At 45.2% G+C, this 17,997-nt stretch overlaps 1 protein-coding gene across 1 annotated transcript; it reads right to left on the bottom strand.

Moving 5' to 3' along the window:
• Positions 1-3,621: 3,621 nt before the first annotated feature.
• On the bottom strand, positions 3,622-17,850 carry LOC126563477 (dynein axonemal heavy chain 8). The gene is made up of 7 exons (XM_050220122.1): positions 17,332-17,850; positions 11,697-17,263; positions 10,232-11,634; positions 9,255-10,159; positions 4,611-9,192; positions 3,811-4,535; positions 3,622-3,747 (listed from the first exon to the last, which is right to left on the bottom strand). The coding sequence occupies exons 1-7, from the start codon at positions 17,848-17,850 to the stop codon at positions 3,622-3,624; spliced, it is 13,827 nt and encodes a 4,608-aa protein (XP_050076079.1).
• Between the last annotated feature and the right edge of the window lie 147 nt (positions 17,851-17,997).

Below are 17,997 nucleotides of genomic sequence, written 5' to 3'. Positions count from 1 at the left end.
GGCTGTGCTGCGTGCGAAGGAGCCTGCTGCTGCCCTTTTGGGGCTCCCCTTTGGTTTTCCGATCGACAATGCCGTTGACAGTGTACAACCTCACGGACAGGTATTTGCCGCGCGTAACAATATCTCGTACCGGATCGGAAGTACACGGATCGATCAGCCAATTACTGTGTACCGTCGCAGGCTCTGCGTACGTGTACGCTGTCGCGAATAACACGGGTCGTTTTCCACTGCCAAAGGCCGTTTTCCGCGCGACGAATTCACTAACGGACTAGCAGCAGCAACAGCAGCAGCAGCCTACACCGCGCGCGCTTGGTCCGACCTTCGTGGGGTTCTCTCGGCTGTGCTCTTTCTCACGTATCGCTGCTGGCTTTCTCGCTTTAACGGCTGTTATGCACCGTTACAACAGCAGCAGCGAGCGAAGAAACGGGTTAGGTGGCGAACCACTCGATGGGTGGGGGGAGGGGAGGGTCTACGTGTACACGCTGCTGTTTCACTTGACCGCGTAACCGACCGCACCGCAACGCACCTCGTGGCTTCCGACCAGCTCTCTCAAACCTCTCACGCACAACCAAACACCACGTAGTCGGGAGGGGGAAAAACCATCCCCCAAGTGCGCGCATACACAAACACACAACACACAGAGAGAGAGAGAGAGAACCGGGAGGGAAATTGTAGCTGAACGAGCAAACACACACACAACCACACAGCGCAACTAACCGTAAGTAATCTGTGCGTCGAATTTCGCGACTTCCACACGGGGCACTTTACAGCCTTCAATTGGGGATTTTGACCGGTTTGCACTGTTGCACTTATGGCGTGTGTATTTCTCGACCTCACGCGAACGAATGCAGGAACACAACCGGCAGGAACGCGTGGCTAACTCGTACGCCGCCTCTTGGCAAATGAAAATGCGTTCGTTGAGTGTGGCGCTCGATGGAAAGCAAACGATGGAAGTGCGATGCAGTGCTTCTCAATCAAATTCCGATCCGCGATCGTCCCTGCTGATCGCACGTGATCGTATTTGAAATTATTTTTAAGTCATGGAAATACGGAATAATTAACACACGGAATAACAACACAATTATTAAGTTGTTGCTAGAAAACTTTCAAGGTAGCTTGAGTGGGACTGACATCGTTTGTGTCAGGGGTTTTGTAAGCCCCCGCACCAAAAGAGGGACAACCAATGAGATGGACTTCAGACCTTTATTTTGTTCCGTCAACTTCATCTTGGATCGTTTCTTGCTTACTTCCGTTTACCGTTATCAAAGGCGAAAGGGGACAGTCTCCAGTCGGCTATCTGCGGCGGCTCACACGTGTTGGTGGGAGAAGTTTCTCAAATCTATTCTCTTTGTACATCGCACTCTCATCGTAGGGCCCTTCTATCCAATTGATCCACGATCCATGCATACCTTCGCTTGTAATACGCCGTGAATGGGACGACCTTCAATATGTTCTAGTGTTAGTTCTAGCAAAGATGCTGTCCATGTTCCACTCGTCGGAGTTGTGCTCGATGTGCTGAATATAAGCAATGTCTCCCGATGTTGTATGGTCAAGCACAGCACCCAGAGCAAGGTACTGCGTAGGAATATGCCAAAAGCTGCATGAGACCGAATTCGATCGTTCCATCAGCGGTAAGAGCAAATGATCGCCCATTGTTTCCCCGGATGTTGGGTCTGTAAATGGTGCCTGTAGTCTGGGGTGTTATTTTTCCTCTCTTTACTTTTCATACCATTTGCATAATTTATGACCAAGAGGTGGGTGATTGTCCTATTTGCATTAGAATGCGCTATGGCGCTGGCACGGGATATTCTCGATAGTGTGACAGTCCGTGCGTGCGTATTGAGCAACAACAAAAAGTGGCGAAGTTCAACGACCAATCCAATTCCTCCCACAAACCCCCTTTTTGGTTACAGAGAGCAGGTGTGAGCGTGTAGAGTTTGGTTTCTCACTTTAGTTAGACAATTCGGACACATTACGATCGTTACTTGATCTAGCAGTGTGTTTCAGCTGCATGATCTATTTTTTAGGGACTAGTTAGGCCGTTCTTTATGTAATAAACTAATGTTATTATTAAATTACATTATTTTTAACTTACCTTCGTGCAGGTGTAGATGAAGTTCGTTACCATCAGATGTGAAGGTCATCGACCAACGCCGAATCCGGAGCGAGAGAGCCATTCGATCCGGATTTATCTTCCGCACTGCTGCAATAGGGCATGATGGTAGGATATATCGTTTACGCACAGTCATGTCCAGCCCCGGGGAAAATGCACTAAGAAAAAGTCTTCCATTCCTTAATATGGTGCGGGAGCCTTAATATGGTCCAGCCCGCTTCATCCATACCGCTTCATGCTCAAACCAGTACCGAACATAGCTCGCATTTCCTTTTTGTTTTCCCTTCTACCGGCGCAATGACGACTGTTATGGCTATTTCCGAAGCTATGTCAACATAGCTCCGGAAGCAATACCATACGTTATTCTATCACGATCACGGTACAGCATAAATTTTTGAAAGCTTGTTTCGAATTACACGAAAGAAACGAATGGGGTAATTAAATTAGATTTATTCGCCTAGTAATTCGTCCACGAAAATGACATATACAATAGACATTCACTTTGATTTTCTTTGTCCACTTCTGCTCTTTACTTTCATGACCAAACATTGCATGTTGTGTGTTATGATAAAGCGGCAGGAATGCAAAGAAAATACAAAGATGACCGGCTTGAAAGGTTAGTCATGGTGTTACGAGAAGCGAAATCATTTTCAGGTGATTTTTATTATACTTTTGTTTGATAAGGACTTTCATACAGATAAGGAGGATAAGGAGTTTTCATACATATATAATTTTTTCATTCATAAAGGACGGCCAGGCCGTATTGCTTGTTTTCATACATATCGTCTCGATACAATTGTCAAAAACCACTAGTAAGTCAATATATTTGATAAAATTACCCATGCCGTAATTTGTTTCGTTTATTTATATAGGCTTTGAGTCTTAGTGACAACATTCGCCTCTACCTATGCTGTAATCCTATTCATAATCTTCTCACTCAAAAAAAAATTCTTTATTTAGAGGGCTACTTAATGTTTCATTTTCGTTAAATTCTTGTTTGATTGATACTTTTTACTATATTATGCGTTTTCCAAATATTAAATTTGTCAATAATCCACGAAATTGAATTATTTCAAATATTTTTTGTACAGTTGTAATAACGAATGCGTACCGGCTTTTTCAAATTTATTCCGAACAGCAAATGTCAAACAACCAGGTTGGATCATCTACTCGCTTGACAGTCATCGAGCGCGCCAACAACAACGCCGCACAATGAAAGCACATACACAAATATGTCAGACAAAAACAATTGTACCAAAAACCGCGTGCTTTGTGAATTCAAAACAACGAAATAGTATTTGTATCATGTGTAGTGCTAGTACATTAATAATAAAAGTAACAAGATCAACTAGTTTTATAGTGTGTAAAGTGCAATAAAAAGTGTTTATTCCCAATTTCACAAGCGTTGAGTGTTAAAATTTTGAAGTTAACACTACATAAACTAATTTTAGTGCATTTGTTTTCTTGTGTTGTTTTTCTATTCCAAATATTAGTGAACGGTGATCCAATTACTTGATATCACACAAAAGTGCAACTCCGCGAAGAACCCAATGTTCCGGTGGTTTCGCTGTTTGTAACCACAGTGGAGTAATGTAATTCAAATCAGTTCGATTGGCTTTCTTGTAAACTGGACACTGTAGTGAAAAGGAATAAGGTGATAACATGTAATAAGGTGTGAAATGTAAAGTGAAATTTACCTCGTACAGCTTTGGATCTTTCGGTGCCGTGGAGTTGATGGCGTAAACATGTATGACAGGCATGGGTGAGTAGAGAACTTTGTTAGTAGCTTCCTGCAGACGAATAAACCGTTTGTCCCATCCAGCTCCATCGATGTACAGACCATAAACATACACTCCTTCCGGTGGTGTTACCTTGCACTCCTCGGTGAGCATCTGTGTGACGTCGTTATGAAGCGTGATCATATCTAATGCCCACCCTTTGTGTGCACGAGCCACTTCCTGTCGCATGGCCGTTAAAAATCCTTGCGGGTTGAAAAATCCTGTCATCCAGAACATGTTGGGCCGCTTCCGGAAACACCAGTTATAGAATTGTGTGTTTCTCTCGATAAGCTCGGTGAACCAGAAGCCAAGCGATGCCGAAGCCCAGCTACCTCGCTTCCAGACGGTCGGCACACGGGCATCGTAGATGTTGTCCAGTGCATCGCGGAGCTGTTCATTCATTATAATGACTCCGTCGATAGCTAGCAGTAGATCGTCTAATGTTTGTCGTACGAGCAACAGGATGCGCTGAATGCGGTCGATTTCCTGGCGCAAAAAGATATTCATTGACTCTTGGTGGCCCATGATGCGTAATCGTTCCTTCACAGCGTACGGATCGTACGGAGGAGGCACCTTGCCCAACATGTCGTGCACCATCCGTGCTACGGTTACTTCACGCGTCTCGCCACCACCACCGGATGATTCTGTACGAAAGATATAAGATTAAATGTTACTATATGTATTTTCTCACTAAACTTATGCTGTGTAAAACACTTTACCTTTTGGTTGAATCGATAGAATTGTATCTAAAATTTCTTTCGTTGTATTGCTTTGGTATGTAATGTCCGCGTTCGAGTGCAATCCATAAACTTGCGGAGGATCCACGAGTGGCATATTGTCTATCGCCTCCAGATAATCTTCGATAGTCTTGAAACGCATAATACGATACTCACGGAAGAACCGGAATGTTTCCTCAAACATTGCATCGGAGAACCAAACGCGAGCGAAGGTATTGAGTAGCCGCTTGTCGTAGTCGTCGGTAACGCGTCCGCCGTACTGCACCTCACCCAACATGTAACGCATCGTTTTCCAGCTAACACGACCTATTTTAGGGTCTAGTGCATCCAAATGGTTCTGTACAAACATGCAGCTCGCCAGCCAATCGGCCGAATTGAATTCGTATGGAATGTTCCATCCCAACGGTCCAAACTTCCGTCGTTCTTGCACAACCGTATGCAGAAACGAAATGCCGTATATCAGTGGCACATACAGCGGAGAATCACTGTATTCAAACATCTCTATGGACATTGATGCGTAGGTACGTTTCAAACCTGCCTTCACCCCGGACGGTGGTTCGTTGGTGAATTTCAGGGCCATCTGTAGAAATGTGATTGGAAACTGGGGATGTGGTTCGGTCGTCATCCAAATACGGAAATTTTCATGATACGTCGTGGGGCCGGCTCGTTCCAAATCCAGTATCTGAAGCATCAGCTCATTCATGTATTCCAATCCGAGATGGCAGTTCTGCAGCAACACCCAAGAACCTTCTTCTAATGAGGTGCCTACAAGCTTGCGGGCATGCACCTCCTGTCCTTGGCCCATCGAAATAGAGCGACACTTGAATCCGTTCTTTTTGGCCAAATTCTCAATGCTTGGCGTGGGATCGGAGCCCATAGACAAAAAGCAAACTAATGGTGTCAAGGGCCGACTTTCTTCCAGCAGTGCATCATAGTTGATGATAACTGGATCGGCAAAACGTTCACCTAGTGACATGCCCAGATACCGACGACTTTGGAACAGTGTTCTGTCCGGACACCAGGCTCGTATAAGCAGCAAGCGTCGGAAGGCATCCATCGACTGGTAGCCTCCTTCCGGTGGTAACGGCTCTTCTTCGGGTGCTTCTTTTGAGAACCAAGCTTTCCAACCCTTCTCATTGTTTCGTATGCTGTCCAGAATGGCACCGAAATGATCAAGTTTAGAGAGTTGCACCAAATTTAACCAGGTCACATCGGCGATCCATTTGTATGGCTTTTCTGGACATGTGTTGATGTCCAATGCAGCGCCTCCCTTGATGAAGGTTTGGAACTCTGCATGCGTAACTGTTTTTCGGTCCAGATCAATGTTTAGTGCCATCAGTAGGACAAAGAGGTATTTGTGCACTTCGTACAATCCACGGCAAACATAGCGGAATATATCGTATGTGAGGTATTCGATGATGTTATTGATGCGTCTGGTTGGCACTGGATGTCGATCAGAGCGTAACATTGAAATATCAAACCGTTCCAGGAACTGTACTAGTGACGTTTGATACATGTTGTTCACCATGGTCATACTGCATATGAGAAAGTATAGTACGCTGCCTCTTGCAGCCACCGGTCGATACTCTTCACGAGCTCGATTGATTTTAATCTCCGTTTCTCGGGCAATCTTCAGTTTCTCCCGAACTTCTATCGACGTTATTTTACTTGTATTCAGCACTCCGATAACTGTCACATCGTCTACCAGGCTGCCTTGTGTAGTGGACAACTTGTGCAGCAGATTGGCTTCCAGTTCCTGCATTTTTCGACGGTTTGTGGTGACGTCTTTAATCAGATTGGTACGTTCTGATTCGAGCTCCCGTTTCTCTGTAAGAATCACTCGGCCGAGCAATTGATCCTCGAGTCCGCGCATCGTAACTGTAAAGTCAATTATCGACGTTCGAGCAGATACTTCAGGCGTGTAAAGCGGGTTCGGAAGTTTTGTGGTCATGTACATGCGGAACGAATCGTTTACATCGACCTCCTTGTCGCCTACCTTCACCTTGTACGTATTGCCCATTTTGATAAAGTTCTTTTCCAGAACATTATCCAGTACGGGATCGAGTTCTTCACCGATGTCCTCTATCAGCATCGGGTAGCCAAGTGAAACACAGTCCTCAATGTGGTTACGGAAGTACTTGTGGTTTAGAGAGGTTACCACTAGCCCAAAATCGTTTTCTTTACTTCTTATCCACATTTTTCCTTGCGACTGTGGATCTATAAGCAAGGGGTAGCGGGCTGCTTTTGTCACAATGATTCCATTCTGAATCGAAAGCTCATCATTTGGTAGGCCCTGTAAATTCCACTCTCCTATGGTGGCAGGATCGGTAAGACTTTCCGTGATGTTGATACTGCGAGACACTGGAATTCTGCGTCGGCTCAGCTCGTTTTGCCAACTTGTCTGCAGTACTGTACGGTACTCCTGATTAAACGGTCCAGTGTATGAAAGGAAGCCTGTTAAAATCAGGACATCTCCAACAAGTCGTTCGGTTTCGTCCTTAAATTGTTCCAGTTGCTCCGTCCAGCGCACTCGTTCGTCAGCTAATCCATCAATCAGTGCAGAGGCTGCATCCATCTTATCTTGACATAGCTTCGCATCATCTAGGACGGCTTTTTTCTTTGCCATAGCCTCGTCAAACATTTGTTGCACAACGGCCAGTTCCTCCTCCTTTGCTTTTAGAAGTGCCTCTGCGGCGCCTTTCTCAGCCATGGCAATGTCTAGTTTCTTTTGTTGCCGCGCCAAGTTGGCTTTTAGGGGTAAAACGTCCTTATTTACGTCGTAGAAGTCGGCCATTGCAACAGTCCATTTGAGCAGACCGGCCACATTACCGCAAGCTGCTTTGGCCGCCTCAAAAGTGTATAGATGATAGTTAAAATACGGCATCATAAGATCTACCGTTTCGGCGTTAATAAGATCAGCCTGGTAACGAACAATTTTTCCAAGGAAGCCAGTGTCAGCCATTACCTTTAGCGATTGTTCCCAGGAGGCCAACATGAATTGGCGTTCCTCGTCCGGTTTAACAGGTGCCACTCTTCTTCCAAACAGTATGAGCACCACGTCCATAATCAATGTGATCAAATACGGTGGCTTGCCCAACTTTCGTACCGTCGCAATGTCGGCGCCAGTTACAGTTTTCAAGGCAGCCTCGGCCTGTTCCAGCGCTGGTCTTGCAGCTTCGAGTTTTTCCTCTGCAACCAGTGTGTCGGCCTGTATTTGGTCTACCAGGATGTCGGCTTTGTTTTTAACCACCATTACGTCAGCCTTCACCAATTCGGCAGCACGCTGGGACTCTGTCACGGAAGCTAATACCACTTCCGCTGCTTTGGTGGCAATGACGATATCTTTCTCCTTTTCCTCCAATTCTACTCGTAACACATCAACGGATTCGGCCGCCTCAATAAGCTTCACCAGTCCAGTTTGCATACGGCCTGCAAGAATGGCAATATTTTCGTGCTTCTGTCTGTAGATCACTTTGTAACCTTCCAAGAACGAAAGGAACGATTTGGGAGTTACGTGCGCTTGTCGACGGAATCGCTCAAAGTATTCGATGCACACTTCCGCAACGCGGTTCTGTACGAAAGCCATGATTTCGATCAAGCGCACCTTAATGTCGGCCGTGCAGACGATATTGTAGTCGCGCAGGAAATGCGTCGATACAGCGATGAGCGCATCCTCGGGCCATCGTTGGAACCAATCGATAGTGCAGCCTGAGATGAGACCGGGGAACTTGAGTGATCGGTTTCGGAACTTTTCTCCGACTGGCGAGAAACAAAGAACGATGTGCAGATTTGCCCGTGCTCTAGAGATGAAGAAATCGTACAGATTGTCCTGCGTCGGAATTCGCTTGGGATCAACTTTTTTCATCACCGGTATCAGCTCATTTGTGATTTGATCGATTTCGTCCTTCGGGAATAGGTTGGCAATCTCACCAGAACTTAGCACGTTGTTAATGTACTCCAGAAAGCCTTCATCCTTAATGTCATTATCGGTAAAAATGAATGTTATTCCTTGACCGTCAACTCCAGCCACGCGATACAGATACTTGAGATCCTCCATGAGGTTGTTCACATTATACGCCCTTGTCAAAGTGATTTGATAAAACTTGTACCCAGCAATGAAAGATGCCAGACGAGTTAAACTCTGTTTTCCTGAGCCGCCTACACCGACAAGCAGCGCATTTCCGCGCGGGGTGCCCATTATACGTGAAATGATCATCATGTGGATTAGGGCGTCACGGAAGAACACCAAGTCCATTGTAGCTCCACGTATCAGCTCGTTGTACTGCTCAAGAAACATTTTAACTCGTGCCGTCGTTTCTTCGAATCCAGGCATTTCTTCGTACAACTTGGGTGGCTCTAGACTAACATCGTCACCTTCGTCACCAGTTGGTTCGGGTGCATCTCGTAGGAAATCCACAAAGAATTGTTCTTCATCCTGATAGTGTTCAAAGTCAGGTCCCAGTTCCTTTTCAGCAGTCGATCGCAAGTTGTCCACAAACCAATTACGGTCCTCAAAATTAGTAAATCGATCCGCTATCACCCGTGTACATTCGTGTCTCCAAAGCTGCAATAAAAATGGAATTAGATAATAGTTTGGCCAAAAGTTCGATCAATTCTCACACTTACGTTGATGGCTGTTCGGATGGTATTGCACTGTTCTGATTTAACTTTCAACATGCCTTCCCAAATGCGTGAAAGATCGCGGAGGTTGAACACGTAATGGAATTTGGCCGGCGTTGGCAGCATCTTCACCTTTGTCGCCTGCCAAATTTTGCGTGTCAGTGGCACAAGCCGAGGAATAAACCGAACCACCACATCGTTGAATCGAGTATCGCAAAAGTATCCTTCACCAAGCACGCCAAATATCTTGTCCATCGATTTGTTGCTTGGAATGGCACAGTTAAAAATGCAAAATTGGCGTTTTAATCGCGGTGGTATGTCATTTCTGCCACCACCTGGATGAATCATCGCGGCCAGCATTTGAATATCTAGCACTGTTAAGAAATCGCCGGGTTTATCCAAGGAGTAGAAGCCATGATTCTCCATTAGCTGGCGCACGATTTCGTTCGTCACTTGGTCACCCCATTCGTTTACGATCGGCATATTGACATCGTCGATAAAGATGGACATCTTGCGCTGTTGAGGTGGACCGTAAGTTGTTCCGACGCGCTTCTCTACGTACGACTCGATAATGCGCTGAAACATGTTCGGCGTGGTGGCAGAAGAAAAGTTTAAGCTTTTCGAGAGGTGATATTCGGGATCGTATTGTAGCATGTAACCCTTGATCATGACGGTTTTCCCGGTACCTTGTTCGCCAATCAACAGAACCGCTTTACTTTGTCGGGCCACCAAGTCGATCAGGAATGAAGTGCGCACATTGTCTACGTTTGGCACTAGGATACTAGCAAATTCGGGTTCACTGTCATTGGGGTAGATATATTCCTCCACTCGATCGTTCCAATGCTGCCAATTACCCTCTGTTGATACGACATATTCGAAGATTGTTTCTCCCGATTGCAGCTTTGGCCATTCTGAATGACAATTTAAATGAAATGATGATATAAAGATAAAATAATCCACATTTGTACAATCGACATACTTACTCATTTTAGACGGGTGCTTTGCTATAAATTCTCCCATTTTCTCGCGGTCCTCCAGTTCAAGCACGGCACCTAATGACCACATCAACGAAAACAAAAACAGTCGCTCCACATGAGCATCCGTAAAATCTATGATTTCGTTTTCACTTTGTGGAGCCAACAATCCTTCCAGAAGATCACAACACTGACGGATGTAGATTGCTTCCAGTATCTTCATTTTGGCCTTCAGTTTCGTTTGGACAAATTCGTGCAAGTCATTATAGATTTTTAGGAACAATCGCCGCAGCAGGTCGCTTTGGTCTGCTGGCTTAGTTTTGAGCCAACCGTTCAAAATTGGTTCCCACTTCATGACGGATGCACTCATAAACACCATGCCCATACGACTGACGGTTGCCGGTGACGCATTGTCTACGTTGTCAGGTTCAAAAACTAGCTTTGCGTTCGGTGCCATCGTTATACGATCGCCGTTTGCCAACGTTAGTGTTTTGTTATCGTCTAGCACGGAATTTAAGTTCTCAATCCAAACTGCATCGACTGGCCCGTCTAGCACAAGCCATACAAAGTCCGTTTTCTTCACCTTCAGTGTTCGGCGCCACAGGGTGGAGAAGATTCCATCTGTCCAGTCATTTGTAGCCACGTCCAGCCTTCCAAACATCTGTGGAGCAGTAATTGCTTTCGGATTCATTCGAATCTCTTTGTGCGGCATTCCAAGCTCGGTAAAGCTTTTCAACAGTGTCAGAATGCACTGCGTCTTACCCGCTCCGGTCGGTCCCAGTGTCATGAGACCGTGTCGCACTAATGACGTTTCGTACAGTTGAATTACTTTCAAATTCCACTCAGGATGATTCATCAGTCCGAGAGATTCTGCACTGTTTGCTATGGCTTTCTGGAGCTCCTTATAACTGGAGGTGCTTAGCTTGATGCCCGGGAATAGATCCTCAATCAACGAAATAAACAGAGGCTCGTCTTCATCGACAAGTTTCGACACATTCATATCACGCAACACACGCATTACGATAGTTTCCTCTGTGTCGGTGGGATTTGCTCGCTTTTGCGCACCTAGGGTTCTCAAAACGGATAGAATGTTACGCAAACCGAAATCGTAATGCACCTGCTTCGAAAGCTGTTCTTCGCAAAGTTTGTACAGCGTGAAGAATTTTCTCGCTAGTATGACATTGTCCTTAAAACCGCAGCTGGCCAGTTTGACACGCATAATAATCTGCCGATCAGGTACCATCATGGCCACCGAGCGAAACATAATTTTCAAGTTCTCTGGGAGTTCCTGTCTTCCTGCATACCCTGGGTTCATAGTGATGAAAAGTCCAAATTCCGGATTCAACGAAACGGTATCGCCATCACTAAATAAGAAGGATGTTTTTTTCTCCTTTCTGGCAGTAAGTACGATGCTGTTAAACAGAAAAGAAAAATTATAATCACACAATTTGCAAATTATACTGCAACTACTTACTGGATCTGCTGTGCTGCAACCGATAACACTGGGAGCTCGATGCGATTGAACTCATCAAAACAACCCCATGAGCCGGATTGTGCGAGACCTTTGTAAATTCGACCAAGGCCACGGAAATCCATCTGATCGGAGCAATTAAAGACCACGACTAATTTTCCCAGCGCCCGACCCATATCCTTGGTGGTTTCAGTTTTTCCTGTTCCCGCGGGTCCAGCTGGCGCTCCGCCCATCGACATACCGATCGCTTGAGCAAGCGTGATATAGCACCGATCAGTTAGCGGTGTGATGGCCAATCGCTCCGTAACGCCGAGATACTCGTTTTGATAGATGAAATCGACATCTGTTATCTTCACTATCACATCGTCTGTTTCTTCGATGTAGTAAAATCTAGCCTGCTTTTGCCACTCAAAATCCATGGCCGTTCGAATGCGGAAACGAACTAGATCGTCAAAAATGTCACGTTGATGAACGTGTATGGTGACCATCGTTTCAAAACGAATGCGTTCCAGCTTCGTTAAATCCTTTACCGTCAGCTCGATGAGGCTGTTCAGAAGGTTAAGAAACCTATTGTTTGTAACGCGCATGATCGCTTTATCCGTACGGCATCTACTCAGTGCGATCTCAGCTTCGTTTGTCCACAGCAGCTGTACTCCAACGAGTCCCGCTTGTCCGCAATATTCTTGAAATCCGATGATAAAGTTGAAATCAGCACTTGCTAGACAATGCGCCATCTGAGCTAGGATCGTTCGGATGGTGTCTTGCATTTCACCTAGCAAATTTCCGAGCCACATCTCTACTCCGCCGGTACAAAATACGGGATTGGTCAAAGGGACACGCTCGCCATTATCCGAATAAAGGGCAACGATTTTTCCGAACGTTTTTTCATCAAACTCCACCTTGGCAACAGCATCAAATATGCTCAACAGATGCGCTTGAATGGAGGTCGGGTCTGAACTTTGACCAAGAATCTCGAGCAACACCGGATCGGAAATGAAGAAAAAGCGAGGGAATAAGAGTCGCTTTGATTCGAGATATCCAGTAAGCGACTTTTGGCAAGTTTCCAACTGCTCCAACAGGGAAGTTAGAGTATATGACATGACATCTTCACCCGTACAACACTGCACAACGTTTGGATTGTCTCGTGCGCGAAACATTATGCGCACCCAGCTCTTATCGATTCCCGCGAAGCGTTTGGCATCTTGTGGCAGTTGTTTAGATATATCTCCGCCAACGAATACCGCCTCGAGGTATATCCATAGGTTCTGCACTTGTAGCCATTTTTCTAGGATTTCCCCAGTGTTTACCAGCTTGTGCAACCACATCATAATGTCCTTCTTGAAGTGTGCATTGAATCGGTTTGAAGCCAGTGAGTTCACAATCATGATGCTATCCTCGAGTAACGATATGATTTCAACGGTTTCAGCAGGTTTAATGAGCAGTTCGCCACGCGTCTTGAAGGTGGCAAATTGCAGGTTCACCGTAGACCATTCGGCGACGATCGTGCGCAGCTTGGTATCGATATCATTCTCCTTTACAGCGCCAATGCATGTGTCTTCGATGTCATCGGAAAACTTGAGCAATGGTGCTTCCATGATGTTGCCAAGGGTAAATGTCGGATTGGTCACATCGAATTTGCACTCTAGCATCAGCTCCATTTTTTCCCAGTGGCGGTCTTTCATTGCTTCGTTGCACATAAGCTCCAGCAGTGGACAACTGTTGTTGAAATCGTCGATCTTCTGTTTCAATTCAATGTATGCGGGCCAATCCTTCATTGCTTTTGGAAGCTTTCGACAACGATTTTGGAATTCGGTGAGCTCCGCATTAATGTTCTCTATGTTCACATCTTGCCATGGGGTTTCGTAGTACTGATCGATACTTTTCATCACTTGCAGGTACAATGAATACAGTTTGTTGAGCAGATTAAATTCTTTCTTTCGCTTGTGCAACACCGGATAGTCGTTCACTTTCAGTCCCAAGAACGCTTCACCGTTCGCGTACATTTCAAACTTACGCCAAAGCTCATCAAAACGACCCTGAAACATGAGCAACCGATCGCTAGCTTCTTTTGCAGGAATCCCTTCCTCCATCGGGCCGCTCGTTTCAAACTCTTGATCAAATCCGGTTATTTCTTCGTTGAACTTTGCCACGCCTGCCGCGAGTTCTCGCTGCAGTGGTACCTGCAGGGCTATGATATCGTTTTCGACCTTTTCTACCAATTTGACCATTGACTTGAAAGTGTCCCGAATACCATACACGTTATCCACTTGCTCCTGAGTTATTCCGAGCTGCTCGAAGTCGGCCAGTGTGCGGTAGGTTTGCTCGATAAACGTTAGATCAACGTCAATGAAGGAAAAGTTCTCCTGCACCGTTTGCAAGCAGTCCATCGCCATGCGAATGTCGTCCAAATCTGTGAGCGTACGTTTGAGCGTTTCATCGTGTTTGGTGATAAAATCAACTATTTCTTCTATTCGGATGTTGTAGAAAGCGTAGAAACGTCGCAGTACAAGTTCAACTACAGCGTCTAGATTGATGACGATCGGCCCGATGTGACTACTGTAGGTGACGGATGTGAGATCTTCCTTGATCTTTTCGAACAGTCCCGGCTTTGTTTCCAGAGGGACAGTGAACAAATTTTGTTTCCAAAGGTATTCGTAATGGTTGTAGACCTTTTTCAATACGTAACTTATATCGGGCTTCAGCAATAACATTCCGCCATCAAATTCGTGCACCATTCTTGTCACCTCCTTGTGCTCGGAGATGAGTTTGTACCAATCTCGTTCAGCGCGCTGTTCGGCCAACACTGGGCGTCGGGTTTTTCTCTCTGCCGACTTTGCCTGACGGCCCCAAGTCGAAATAGCGTAGAAAGTTTCGACCACATTCAGCACAACTCTTTCGAACGAAAGCTGTATATCTTCTAGCGAGGGCATTATGTCACAGCAGTCGGCCTGCAATTGCATTGCGGTAACGATGAGTGGTTGGATTTCGCTTAAAATGGCTGCCTTGTTTAGCTGTAGACGCACTAGTTCTAGCCGAGAGCGTAGCTTTTCCAATGAATTTTTCACCATACGTACGAAAACATTTATGATTCGATTGTTGAAATATGCAAACAGCTCCATGCAGTCAATGTGCAGTGTACTAACGTCGTAATTGAGCCCTCCATAGTCCTGGAAAAGAGCTTCCAGATGTGCTTCTGGTGTTGGATTAGCAGGCGTTTTATACAGTTTGTCGAAGCGTATCCAATCAAACTTATCGGTTGGGAGTTGCTCTTCGTTGCGCCTATTTTCATCATTGATTTCATCCAGAGGAAGTTGATATCGTCGATTTCCACGATCATCCCTATCGGGAACATCTATTTTATGGACAAACTTATTAATCAACTCTATAACTGCCCCTTCCATAGCCTGAGACTTTTTTTCTAAGTAAACTTGCACCGATTGACGATATCGAATGTTCATTTCGTAAAATTCGTTCGGATCAACAGGGTCAGTCGGGAGCGTCAGAAGGTCGGTGCTTTCAAAGGAATTCAAGGTATCTTCCACGCGCGCCTGCCAAATGTCGTGAACTTCCTTGTAGAACTGTTCCGTTTCTACTAGCGTATTTTCGACATCATCCAGATATTTATCAACGTTCAAAGATTCCCATGTAATGACGCACAGCCCTGGCAAGAAAACTTCGTCTAATTTCACCAACATTGTTCTCATCAATGGCAGAAATATCGCTGGAATGGCTAAACGTAGTGTATTGTTTCTCTGCAATAGATGCTTGGTCCTTTCAAAGCATTGATAAATTTTCTCTTTGCTCTGTACCAGTACAATCGTAAAATCTGGTGCACTTAAACCGAGCTTAAGTATAACTTCCGTTTCCCTGATGACTTGCTTGATCCATGGATGAAAGTTGAGCTCCAACCAGTTATCGGTAGAACGTTTGCGGTACACCGGTGTTGACAGTTTAGTTCTAGCTTGTTCTGCAAACATCATCCATGCTTTGTGATGCAGCAACTCGTAGTGAATCAACACTTCACACAGATAGTTATAATATTTGATACAGAGTTGCGCCTTTCGGTGGTTTAAGACACACGTTCTATTTTTAAGGGCACCAAGCGGTACATCCATTTGACGAAATAGCGCTCGAGCCCACATGATGCGACCCACCGTTTCCGGGACACCGTACGGTACTGGTGGATTCGCCCGATGCTCGTTGTAGATATCCTTGAGTTGAAAAATTTCGCTTTCCAGCATCATTGCGACATCCAGATAGCGACGATCGATGCACAAACAGTCCAGTTGCAACTTCTCGAATCTTCGTAAGATCAAAAGACTACTATCGACGGTACGCTCGTTGATAAGTTGATGTTTGAGAAACTTTTGAAGACCTGATTCAGCTGTTTCTACTTCTTTCAGATAACATTCATAATCGGTATCGAACTGATGTTCGGTGTAAATCAGGGGATCGTAAGGCTTCGAGGTGAGTGTTTCGTACGCTGCCTTAATTCGTCCCGAGAAAACTTCCGTGCCAGATATGGCCACCCGGTCGATAACTTCATACTTCAGATACAACTCCATTACTTCTAGTATTCGTGCCAACCGTAACTTGAAGTGGTTTAATTTTCCAAAAATAAACACTTGTGAGCATTCCCATGGTGTTTCAGTCGGGTTTTCCGTCATTTTCTGTACCGTTTGAGCATAGCTATCTCGAAAAGCAGCATCCAAATTGTGACAAATGATAATTTTACTGATCAGTACTTTCTTGGGCTGATGATAAATCCGTATCTTTCCACGATCAGTAAGAAATAATCGACAGTTTATGATGATCTGATTGGCGATTTTTGTCAGCAGCCCTGTGATGCGATCCGTCGTGTTGTAATACATGGATGACTTGAATACGTGACGAATGACTTCCATCAAGCTTGGAATGCTACGCGTTGCTTCGTGTGGTTCACACCGATACAGAGGATCCCAAAAACGTTCGATTGAGCTGATGAAACGCACGTTGTCCCGAGACTCAATCAATTTTTTTGATAATTCTGCCGCTAATCCTTCCCAAACTTTCACCAACTTGCCACGAGATATTTTTAAGGATTCCAAAAATTGTAGAAAAACTTTGCTCTCCGTAAATTCACTGATCGATGTATAGCGCGTCAGTATAGTACGCCAATATTCTAACTCCACGAGTGGCCCAGCGTAATGGGGCGCTTGCTCTATCTGATCGCCCTGCGTAAGAGCGTACTGAATTTGCTCCATCCATCTACTGAAAATTTGCTCCACACGACCCATCCGTTCTCGATCGCGCACCGTTTCTTTTACCTGAATTGCAGTCAGCAGAAAACCTAAGTACAAATCTCGGTCTACATCAAATACGATTCGCTGTGAAATGTCCTTTTCGGTGCTCTTGAGAAAGTTGATGAACCGATTTACACCGTATTTGAAATTGCTCTTTTGAACATCATTACAATGTCCATAATCGCGAATGTGATCGATAGCTGGTTTAAGAACCTTCTCCAACATAGAAACCAAGCTGTAGACAACTGAACATCCTTCGGGTATTGTGATGTAGGTGAATAGGATTTCCTACAAAGTAAAGTCAATTACATTTTGTGTGCTTTTTCAAGCTCCGAGCCAAAAATGCCTTTACTTACATCACCAAGTCCTTTGGCTTCGATAAGTTTGACGTTACTGTGGCGAAAAACTCCTACACAAATCTTCGTCACTTTACCACTACGCCCATCGGTGATCCAAACTTGATTGTTGTCCTGTTTATGCTTTGCGTTGTATCTTCCCGTGTCCATCCCTGGTGGCGGGCACATTCCATAAAACAGCAACAATGCCTTCACGCCCTCAGGTTCGAAAAAGTTGTCGAGCAAATGCACGTCTGAAATTCGATCCGCAACACATTCGGCAGCATAGTCTTGATCTTCGGCTAAAATGTAAGCACCTACCTCTAGCACATGTCGATGCTTGGTAGCCAATATATTAAGGCGTTCCGAGCGCGCCTCTTTAGATTTCTCGAGCCGTTGTTGAATTTCCTGCTCTTCCGTAATCTTCGGAGGACTCCCACGTCGGCGCTTGACCAGCTGTAACACATTACCGATTTTCGTACTGACACCGATCACATTCAGCACTTTCTTCAGATGGCGCTCTGGATCTGGATCCGTCATGTTGGTTCCAACGATGCACTATTTTCTCTCGGAAGCTCCCAGTGTAGGTGTTGGGAGCGGAATAGTGAACGAATAGTGTGTAATAAAATGTTCAATGCTTGCTACGTTCTTTTATTCTCGGGATACTCTGTTTGTCCTTGCATGAGA

Source organism: Anopheles maculipalpis, chromosome 3RL (assembly GCF_943734695.1).
Source record: "Anopheles maculipalpis chromosome 3RL, idAnoMacuDA_375_x, whole genome shotgun sequence".
Taxonomy (NCBI): Eukaryota; Metazoa; Arthropoda; class Insecta; order Diptera; family Culicidae; genus Anopheles; species Anopheles maculipalpis.
Note: the sequence above shows the minus strand (reverse complement) of the source record. Positions and strands in the feature narration are given on the sequence as shown.

Coding starts and splice junctions, on each gene's coding strand:
- LOC126563477 (XM_050220122.1), bottom strand. CDS start 17,850: ATGACGGATCCAGATCCAGAGCGCCATCTGAAGAAAGTGCTGAATGTG. Junction 11,635..11,696: donor GTTGCAGCACAGCAGATCCA/GTAAGTAGTTGC, acceptor TCTGTTTAACAG/CATCGTACTTACTGCCAGAA. Junction 4,536..4,610: donor TCTATCGATTCAACCAAAAG/GTAAAGTGTTTT, acceptor TCTTTCGTACAG/AATCATCCGGTGGTGGTGGC.